Genomic DNA, 11,351 nt, shown 5'->3' with positions numbered 1-11,351 from the left:
AATCTCAGACTGAATTTAAAAATGAAATATTTCCTGTTTTCTCCTTTTATTTATTTTTTAAACTGACATTTAATAAATTATAAAACGGGTGTATGGTGAAATATATAGCTATATCAGCCAGATATGTATGGAATACACATGCATGGGAAAAACTATTTAACTCACTCTTGACTCACATACTGATCTATAAATACATATATACACACACATTTACATATAAACACAAACATTTTGTTTTCAAAATTCAAGTCAACTATTCAGTGGCGGAGGGATGCTGTAAAAACTCTAAAAACAATTTTGATGCCACATATTCATGTGAACCTGTCAATTTACCATTCAACTGATCTTACAGCAATGCCTAATTCTACTTGGATTAAAGTCTTTTTTTTTTTTTTTTTTTAAACTTTCAATCCAAAGTTTAAAGAGAGAACTTTATAAGCGAAAGGTGGCCCTTGTCAATGCTCAAACTAGCTGATATCAACTGTTCGGGACATAAAAATTTGGACAGGAATCTGCTAATTGTGGTATTTCTTCCTATCCTTCCTGATAAGCTTGTTACCTGCACTTTCAACTAGCTAAAAAAATATTTTTCACACCAGAGGACATATTCACTCTCTCTGGTGAGGACTTTGGGACACAATAGAATCACCTCCCTCTCCCACCCATCCCCAACTCTTATTTTAAAGAATCTTCTGAAAAACTGCTTTCTATCTATTTACAGGTTTCTCTATTTAATAAGAAAGGATCAGTCCAAATGATCCATCAGTTCTAAAAAAGACTTTCCTATGTCATGCATGTCTTAAAAAAAAAAAAAAAAAAAGTAACAGGGATTGGAGAGCAGATATGGCTCTCAGAATTCAATATAAGCATACTTAAAAACAGGGAATCACTCAAAATAACTAGGAGGCCAAAAAGAGAAAAATCCAATTTGTGACCACTAATAGATTTCTACAGACAGACGCTCCGGCCCAGTTAAGTGAGTGGGCTATGGTTCGGGTGGTGTTTTTGTTTGGTTTGTTTTTTAAGCTTAATGTCTAACATTCAATAGTAACTAAATTTTGATGCCTGTGGAGTCAGAAGATGATGGATCACTACCACTGACAGCAGCACAAACCAGGCAATAGTGCATTTTAAACCCTATTTCCTTCTCTTTGTTTGACAGGTTTGTTTTTAGCAGAAATTTAATCTATTGTGGCCAAAAGTAGGTATTCACTGACAGAGCCATTTTGGCCCCAATTCAGTAAGCTACTTAAGCACACTGCTAACTTTAAAGCACATGAGTAGTTCCACACCTTAAAATTTAACACACATTTCAGTACCTTGTTGATTGGGACCGTAATTATTTCAAGGATTAATACTGGAGGTTAGAAATAAAAATCTAGAGTGAAGGTGTGTCAGGGCTTTTATATGGGGCTAGATTCTATAAAACTGTCCTGTCTCAAAGCAATACTTCAGCTTGAGACTGTATGGAGTCTAACCCATAAGAGTAACTGACACACTAATGAGCCTGCAACACGTTTGATGAAAGAGCTGGTACTCCACATGCCAACTGAATATACAGCCATACAGAATCAGAAATGACATTTAAAACACAGTCCCATATCCTGCACTATAGAAGGAATGCGGTGGAACAGTACAAGTAGGGTTTATATCACTTTAAGCATAATAAATCTGTGCTGAAAAGAGGTTAAGAGGAATTCAGTTCTGCCATCAATTGTAAATGGTGTTTCCAAAAGAAAAAACTTCCTGCAACGTAAAACTTCAGAAATTCCTTTCCTTTTTCATTAACATTACTGTGAAGAAAATAATGCCATTTGTGTCCAAACTAAAATAAGTAACTCACAGGACAAATGCATAAGTGTAAAATCTTCAGCGTCCAGAAAAATGAACTGAAGTTTCTTTCTTTTTTTTTTTTTTTTTTTCTCTCTTTTTTGTACTTTTTTTCTTTTCGTTTTGTTTTGTTTTACCAGTCAGGCCATCTTAGGTTTATATACAAAAGTAAAACTGAAAATATAGTTTTGTTCTCTGTACACGTCTTAAGTTTTTTTTTTTTTTTCCTAAAAAAGGAAAAAACACCTTGTCTACGTTTCTAAATAGAGTAAGATAAAACCAAGCACAAAGATCTCTTTTTCTGACAAGTTCATTTAGTCCAAGAATTAGTCCAATGAAATGATGTCCGGGATGCCAAAGATAGATGCCGTGTCTGTGCTGCTTCGATTTGCAACTGGATGGCCGTGATTCTCTCGCAAGCTGTTGGAGGACACAAGGCTGCTGTTACTACCACTGTTGCTACCGTTAGTGGCTGGGAGAGTACTGCTGCCTCCTGCGTTCAACTGATCAAGAAACATCTGGGATGAAGCGTATGGGAAAAAACGAGGGTGCAAGAGTTCGGAATCATCTGACGCAGAAACTGCCGCCGCTGCAGCGGCGAGAAGGGAAGTGTTGTAATGCTGTGGGGAAAAGACAACATTGTAAAGTTACACTTCTGATTCCACAGGTTTTCTTCACAGAGGCACAAAGGAAGTAGAAAGTATCTGTGTATTCTAAGCTTCGTGAATTCTAGAAACTGACAACCATTTGTCTACTCTGTGTTGTCCAAGTGTTACTTTGTCAGACAATTTGTACAAGCGAGTGGACTGAAGACCTTGGTTTCTAAAGCCAGAAGAAAACTGGAAACAAAATGAGTGCTGTTTGCTCCTACTGGATAGTAAGCAATCTCTCTCAATTCCAAACTATAATGAGGTACTATTGGGATGGTGAGAAGCAGTGTAATTTCCCTTTCTTACCCCTCCCCCACAAAAAAACCCCCATCTATTGGAAAGAAACTACTCATACTTCAGTGGACTCTTTTGGCCAAAATTAAGAGACACAACCACCCACTACCATGACATTAAAGTGAGATACTTATTTTTACAGTAGGAAGACCTCTTGTACTGCACTCAAGAAACAGATATAGGAATAGTGTGCTTAAAATCAGTAGGTGGCTATCACGGTTCCCAGCAGTACCGTTCTTGGTTTTTTGGTTTTTTTTAAATGTACAGGTAAGCCCCGAAAGACGTGAGCTTTCAGCTTTAAAATGACATTAACGAGAAATACTAGTTGCCAATGATCCTTTTTAAATAATTTAAAAGTAATTTGCATTTTGCTCTTTCTGACAGTGGTTTCCATTTTGCATTTCTCCTCACAATGAAAGCAGACTGCTCAGGTTCACTTCCTGCCACACATACACAGATGCAATGATGCAATATTTGCCATGCAAACTACAGGGCAATGATTATTTCAGAAGAATTTCCATTCCTGTTTATTTTATTATTCCAGAAAAATTTCTCTTAGCATTCAAGTTTTGTAAAGCCTTCTTTACAAAAACCTACACACTGGCTCAATTTCTGACTCTCTGGAATCCCTTTAGAAGGGATTTACTTAAAATTAACTTATGCTGCATTACTCATTTTTCTACCACTTACCTGATTGTCTCCTGATAGGAAAGGGAAGAAATCTAATCCTGTGGAAAGTGAAAATAAAAAGGTTTTCAGTTTCTCAAGAGAACCTTGCCCTCTTCCTTTCCCCTCCTCCCCCCAAAATCAAATAATTTAACCAAAGTGTGATGTGGATGATCATGAAATTTAACTCTTAATTATACCTTGACAGTGAAGTACAGTTCGTAGGAGAGATTCAGTGTTTTTATCCCTTCAAATAAGAGTTAACCTGAGTTATGCATACAATTAATCTTCTATGATCCCCCAAATAATATTGTGTATGACTGGACCACTAATCAATTGTATGTTTACACTCCTTCACAACAGCGTGAACTTTTTATGTGCAATTCAAAGCAGTGAGAAGCCGAACCTTGTAAATCATAAGGCATAGGTGTCATGTGGAATGGATGCCTGTAGTCCTGAATAAGTGATGTATTCATGTAACTTGTGTCAACAGCAGGAAGGCTTGGAGTTCTTGAAACGGGAGATGCTTGATGGGGTAGGTTTAAAATGCTGCAAAGGAAAGAATGTTTTTCACACTTTGTAAACATGTTTGGTTTAAATGTTAGAACAGTTTGAAGACTGCAGATTTCTGCTTGCGGAAAAAAACCAAAACCCAAAATACCAACACATGCATCATACAGACCTTTAAAAAGCAAAGTTAGTCTTGAAGACATAATTCAAAATGTGGCATGCATTACAGTAAAAGCACATGTTACTCAGGCAAAAGACATATCCCTGACACCAGAGGGGACAGCCCCCGCCAAATTTCAAAGTCTTGATCCAAAGCGTAACGGTCTAGAACTTCAACAAATAACAGTTGTAAGAAGTTTTTTTACAACCGGGGGGGGGGGGGGGGGGGAGGAGGGGAGGGGGGAGAAAACCCACATTTTTCTGTAATCTTGCTCTCAGAAATGGCTGAATCATTTGCACAGACACATAAAATAACAGTCTGAGGCAGACATCTGCATGGAAACTTTCAGCCCCCATGCTGTTACATTTTGTCAAAGTTATAAAGATATGAAAACAGGTCTTATAATGGAAAGTGTTAAGCAACTTTAACTTTAGTCAGAGGTAGCACTGCCTATCTTAATAAAAGTATGAATAGCCAGCACGAGTCAGGACAAAAAGACTGAGGATTTAAGAGTTATATATATATATATATATATAGTTAAAAGTCCACATAAACATCCCTACAAATATTTCTATATGCCACACGAGGCATTTCCTATGGAGCAACAGCCAAGGAGATCTTGACAAGACTCACATGATCACTGAGTGGCTTTTATTACTGGGATAATAATCGGTACAATGGCACAATCCCTTTGTATAGACCCAATGTTTTCATCCATGCATGTTTCGCCAGTGCTGCTCTATTAACACCATCGCTCTTTATTTATATCTGGTTATTCTGCTATTCTATATAGCTACTTTGTTGGTGGTAGTCTGGCAAAAACAGACAACACACCCACACCACACTCTGTAAGTTTCTCATACCGCTGCTGTTCTGAGTTGTGTACTTTGTTTCCACAATTCTCTACTAGCACAGCTTAATTTCCAAGCCTCTCAAAATATTTGTTTCTTAAACTACACACTAGCTCAAGGCCTTTTTCAATGTTTTCCTTTTTTATCACAGGTCAGTTAAAAAAAATGCTTCATCATTGTACTATGTTTTGTAGTAAAACCCATAAAGTTCAGCCTGTGAAGTTGCAGCAAGACAAATATTCACTTCTGCTAGCATACCACCATGTTTTTAACTCCCAGTCTTTCTGTGAGTTATGAGCTACTGAGATCAAACCATAGTTTGTCATATCAAGTTCTGTTGTAATAAACTCAGGACATACTTTGAATAGTGAACTTCCCAGGTGCAATTAAATTTCACTTGAAATTTGTTTTCACCATTGCTTGTCGTGAACATATTTTCATCTTAACTAAAAATAGTGTCCACTTTATTCTTACCCCTTATTATTTAGTGGGGATGCAGGAGAAATGGAAGGACAGTTCCTCTTGGCAGACGGTTCCTCCTCCTCTTCATCTGAGGAGCTGTCTATGGTTAGATCAATCACTTCTACTTTCTTATTTTTATTTGATTGATGGTGAGAAGACACCTGATGATCCAAAGAACTACTTATGCATCCTACAAAGATTTAAGAAATAAGGGAGTAATTCAAGTCATAATTTATATTGTATATGCATTACAATGAAGACAAGCATCACTTGGTTAAATTAAAATTATACATGCTTGCCATAAATAAAGCTTAGAAGCCAAAACAAAAGTGAAAAGAAAACTATTTTAAAAAAGCATTAACAAAGCTTCAGAAATACAGACCGGCTGACATGGACGTTAATGTTACTCAAACATCTTACTTCAGATTAATCAATAAAAAGCTACCGCTACACAGAGAGAACTTTCATGTTCCGTTGCTCATAGAATTATAGTACTCTTTTAGAAACAAACCCACATTGTAATATTTTAAACAATGTGGGTTAACAATAAGGGATTTAGTTTGTACCTTTAAAAATTTAAGACTTACCATCAACTCCATTATAAGACGCAGTTACTTCTTGAACTTCCTTTTTTGATCTCATGGGAGCCCATGACCCATCCTCCTTAAACTGAATTTCATCGCAGTCTGTGCAGTACTTCAAGATTTCCATAAACAACCTGTGAAACAAAAATCTTAATATCCATCTTCAAAAAATAAAGCGGAACTGGAGAAGCACTTTAAATTAGATTAAATTAAAGTAAATTAGAACCACTCTTTTGAAAGGATTAGTCCTATTTGAGAATTTTGGGCATTTTTCTCTCCTTAGTATAAGTTCTCAACAAGGAAACTGAAATTTTAAAATATTACTTAAAATAATAACCTGCACATTCACTTAACGATACAGTAGAATCTCGATTGTCCAGACCTCAATATGTTGAACTCCTTGCTGGCCAAAACAGGTTCGTGCCCCGCTATGCATATTATGACGAAAATTCCCCTATTTATCCAGATTTAGTCAATGACTTCCCTGACATTTAGATAATCAAGGGTATAATGTATTTTCTAGGAATCCAAACATTTGGGTAACTCAAATGGACTCTAGTACATTGCATCAAGAAATGATGCACAAATTGATAAGTAAGCACATTTATTTCAAGGCAAAACAGTGAGGAACAATCACTGCTCATAACTGCACACCTCAATTTGTCTGGGTAACCATCAGTTGTTGCTTGTTTCCCTTAAGATCCCTTCCACTATGGATGCAGTAATGTTAACAAATAAATTAAACACAAAGCTTCCTTAAACTGGCTGTGAATATAGCTGGCCTAACCATGTACCAAGCTGTCTGAGGGGCAGCCATTTCTGAAGCAGGCTCTCAGAAATTATTTCATGTGTTAAGTGGACAGGGCCACTGCGTAAAATACAAAATCCCTCAAAAGACGTGGCCAAACAATACTACTTTAAGGAATGAATTTTCTATTGACTGTACAATTAGCTCTTATTTCTGTAAAATAATATTCTATGTTGATCCCTACTGCTGAGAGATAAAATCTAGAGGAAGGATTAGGAGAGAGGATAGTTAAAATAGCATAATCACCTTGATATATCTTCTTTACCAACAGAACTATGGATATTAGCTGTTTGGTGACTCAAGTGTAGCAATCCATAGAGATTTACCATTGGGAAATACGTTTCAACTTGGGAAAGAGTGATCCTTCCCAGTAAAATTAAGCTTTTTCTCCTGAACAGAACCACATGATAATTTCCCCATTCCCCCCAGGACACACACACTGCTTTTGGAGAGGCAAATTCCTGCCCAGGTGGACTGGGATCTGCAGAACGAATGCTGAGCACTGAATCCAAATGTTGCATGTGTGCACAGAACCTGGTGCTTGCTTTCAGTGGGGTTTTTAGGTTTTGGGGTTTTTTTAATAAGTAGCATCAGGGAAATAAATACATGTAACAACTCCAAATGTGGAATGTGCATAAAATTTAAGATAGGAATGTCTGCTTATAAACTATTCCCAGACACGGTACACCGCAATTACAAAGTATGCACTGTATTTTGCTCCAAATGTTACTTACCCATCAATAATGAGATGTTCATAGGGAGCCTTCTTGTCACAAACAGGACAAACCCAAGTAGGTTTCTTCTCATTCATTTGAATGTACAGAGTGGCATCAAAACACTGCAGATGTGAACAAGTCAGGGCCCTACATGGGATAGTTAGCCGCATTTTCCCAAGCTTTAGAAGGAGAAAAAAAAATAAACTGTTGCCTCTTTTGAAAAACAACTGTTCACCTGTTTTAATCAGGAAGATGCAACCGTGCTAGAGTTCAGTTTCTAAGCATTAAGTATTTCGAGAAATACGAGTTTTGATTACTATATTCAAGTCATACACCTTTGCTCTGGCTTTTCTGCATACCTGATAATATCAATAACAAGTCCTACTACAAATAGATTTTTGTTAAACAAAGTTCAGACATAGGAAAGACCACATCATTTTTACACTGCTGGCCCAAAATGCAAAGTCAATTTACCTTTTATCACTTACCATAGTGTTTTAGACTAATAAATATGAAAAATAATTATTCTCCCTCATTGGCGTACTGGAAGCTACAGCTAATTTGCCATCCACTACCACACCGAGTCTCTTTCAGCACTGCCGAGTATCTACAGACATACTGTGGAAGACTATATAAGAGATGACGACGTTCACTCCCAGCCTTTGAGGCAGGAAGTGTCTTTTTGTTCTGTGTTTGTTCAGCACCTACCACAATGTGGCTCTGCTCCATCACTGGGGATCCTGGCCAACACCACCCTCCAAAACAACAACTGCCCACCTGAAGTATGTCCAAAATGGAAAAATCTACTCCAAAAGAACAGTGTCTAAGCAATGTAGATGATCACACTCACGGCATACTACAGATAGAGAGAGGGCTCAGCCTAAGATTTAGACAAGAAAAATCTTGACGAAGAAAACACAGTCCAAAACCAATCCAGAGCCTAAAAATATTACAGCTCTCTCATTTAAGTAAAATACCGACTGGAACTGTTTGCAGGATGTTTCAGAAGCTACATGGTCATGTACACTCCTAACAGGCAATACAGGACTAGTGCCACAGGGTGGCACTCGCTCTTAAAACATCAAAGAAGCTAAAAACACCAACAAAAGAGAACAAAGGCTCTGCTTGCAGTGAACTACTTCCTTCCCAAAGCTTCTCTGCAGCAACCTTTAATAGGGTGAGCAGAGAGCAAATGTGAAAAATTGGGACAGGGGGTGGGATGGGGGGGGGGAAAAAGGTGCCTATATAAGAAAAACACCTCAAAATCAGGACTGTCCCTATAAAATCAGGACATCTGGTCACCCTAACCTTTAAGCAGCCTGAAATACCTGCTTCCATTCTCAGCAACATTCATCCCTACAGTAGTTTCTAACCCTTATCTTTATTTTGTTTATTCTTCTTCCCTCTGGCTTTCAATCACTAACACAAGTCAGCTACAGATGGGAGGGGAGTCTCACATCTCCCAGAGGAATATGCAGTGATGCTGGTATAGAGATCAGCCAGCAGGAGGTGCTATGCATGCCATGTGTTTGGCAACCCTTCCCCCAATACCCATGACCAAGCATATGATTTCTTTCACACAGTACTAGTCCCCCTGATCCATGTCTGTTCTAAAGTCATATCTCCCAGATGGTAGGTCAATGGCTCATGTGTCTTTTGGGCACAATACAAGTTCACCAACTACAATCAGTATCATGATTAAGCATGTTGGAAACAGAAGACCTTTTGTTTTCCAGAACCTGGATGCTTAAATATGATGCAAAATAAAAACCAATAGCAGCAGCAGAACAGTGACACAAAAGTCCCCAGGAAAAAACAGGTTAATGAGAATTGTAACAAGATTTGCGGTATAAGACGTTGAACTCATTCTTAAATACACGACTCCAAATAATGCAATGCCACACCCATCAAGAAATAGAAGTTTTCGTCTCATAATACCATTACCACATTGCACATATAATTTCTGAGTACTAGTTAAGACTTAATAGGATACCTAAATACAGTGTGTGCAATGTGGACAAGTAATGATGGTCTCACATTTCCCAGCTTTGGCATGAAAACTTATTGGGTTAGATCCTTCAGTTTGGCCAAGCTGTGTTCATGTTACTAAGGTAAAAGATGCTGAGGGGATGGAAAACTTACAGATCCTCTTTACACACTACATAAAGGAACAATAAAAGGTTCAAATCCAATATTTTTGGCTGCAGTCTCACATCATTTAGCCTAATACATTTAATTAATCAATTAAATTAATTAATGGAGATATCCTACCTCCTAGAACTGGAAGGGACCTTGAAAGGTCATCGAGTCCAGCCCCCTGCCTTCACTAGCAGGACCAAGTACTGATTTTGCCCCAGATCCCTAAGTGGCCCCCTCAAGGATTGAACTCACAACCCTGGGTTTAGCAGGCCAATGCTCAAACCACTGAGCTATCCCTCCCCCCTATCAAAATATATATACATATATATAAAGATATACCTATCTCATAGAGCTGGAAGGGACCTTGAAAGGTCATCAAGTACAGTCCCCTGCCTTCACTATCAGGACCAATTTTTTTTGCCCCAGATCCCTAAATGGCCCCCTCAAGGATTGAACTCACAACCCTGGGTTTAGCGGACCAATGCTCAAACCACTGAGCTATCCCTCCCCCAATACATTGTCAATGTATATAATAGAGTTATCGTCACAATAAAAAGAGAAAAACTAAAAAAAGGAAGTTAACGTGCAGAAAATTGCAGAACCACAATAGTTGCCAGATTTGGGGGGGTGGGGGGAGGGGAATTCATGTCAATTATTCACTCCTGTCCTCAAGGCTGAGGTTATTTTTGGAAACACACACAGTCTTTCAAACTTCCTCATGCAGCCCCTTTGCTTGCTGAATCCTGGGTCAGCTCCTTCCAGGTGCCGGCTTGAATTTCACAAAGTTGGGGTAGGGCTTATTTGCAAAAGCAGCTTACAAGGCAATTCAGAACATATTCAGAGGTGATTTTTCAGCCTCTTAGAACCTTTATATTTTTCTCCTCTCAAATTTAGGGCCCAGTCTTGCAACTACTTTTATAAGCAAGAATTACTCCTGCAAGTAAGGGCTGCAGGATGGGGCTTTTAGCAGCCATTTTTCATCATGTAGGGCTGAATACATGCCATGCTTTACATTCTTTGGTTCTGGTACTCGAATTACTGGAGATTAAGAACACTTAAGAAAAAAAGATGAGACTTTACTCTCAAAAAACGGAAGAGATTTTCTTCAAACTTTCCCAAGGAAAATTTACCTTGCGTCTGAGAGCAAGCATTGACAGTTTCTGAAAGTTATGTATTAGCAAATGAAAACAAGGGTTGTGTCATAGAATTGTGTTCACGACCATGAACAGTACGTGATTAGTCACCATCCTAGTTTGTTTATTTTGCAAAAGCCACTTTACAGGACACACAGGAAGATATGATATCTGTCCTTAAAAACTTCTGCAATGACAGAATAGTGAAAGAGGAACAGTGAAGCACTTTTAAACTAGACTGCACTAAACAATGGGCACACTGAAGGATGACTCCCAAAGTGTGGGCATGTTACATACACATCACCAGGATGATACAGAAAAACATGCCTAAAATATTCTGTTCTAAACCTTTCCGTTTACTGGAAGAGACTAGGCTTAAAGAGAAAGAGGAAGCATAGACTGCCATCAACACTATTCCACAGAGCTACTTCTCAATGCTAGCTTGGGGATTTCATTTATATTTCACATCACTAAAAACTTAATTTTTCATTTCTGCATTAACTTTAATTCAGCTATCTTTAAGCTTGCAGCCATGGAGACTGCCTTGC

General features: G+C 38.1%; 1 protein-coding gene across 1 annotated transcript in view; it reads right to left on the bottom strand.

Moving 5' to 3' along the window:
* Positions 1 to 2,041: 2,041 nt before the first annotated feature.
* The window catches only part of PIAS1 (protein inhibitor of activated STAT 1), an 84,837-nt gene continuing 75,527 nt past the window's right edge, over positions 2,042 to 11,351 (bottom strand). Inside the window, exons 9-14 of the mRNA XM_024199530.2 lie at positions 7,550 to 7,710; positions 6,011 to 6,141; positions 5,436 to 5,613; positions 3,847 to 3,989; positions 3,465 to 3,502; positions 2,042 to 2,450 (exon numbers count right to left, since the gene is read on the bottom strand). Coding sequence (XP_024055298.1) covers positions 2,157 to 2,450; positions 3,465 to 3,502; positions 3,847 to 3,989; positions 5,436 to 5,613; positions 6,011 to 6,141; positions 7,550 to 7,710 — 945 coding nt within the window. The 3' untranslated portion in view covers positions 2,042 to 2,156. The remainder of the gene's footprint in view (positions 2,451 to 3,464; positions 3,503 to 3,846; positions 3,990 to 5,435; positions 5,614 to 6,010; positions 6,142 to 7,549; positions 7,711 to 11,351) is intronic.

Source organism: Terrapene carolina, unplaced genomic scaffold (genome assembly GCF_002925995.2).
Source record: "Terrapene carolina triunguis isolate 2854851 unplaced genomic scaffold, T_m_triunguis-2.0 Scaffold67, whole genome shotgun sequence".
NCBI classification, from domain to species: Eukaryota; Metazoa; Chordata; order Testudines; family Emydidae; genus Terrapene; species Terrapene triunguis.
The sequence above is the reverse complement of the archived record's forward strand: the minus strand, read 5'-3'. Positions and strand labels throughout refer to the sequence as shown.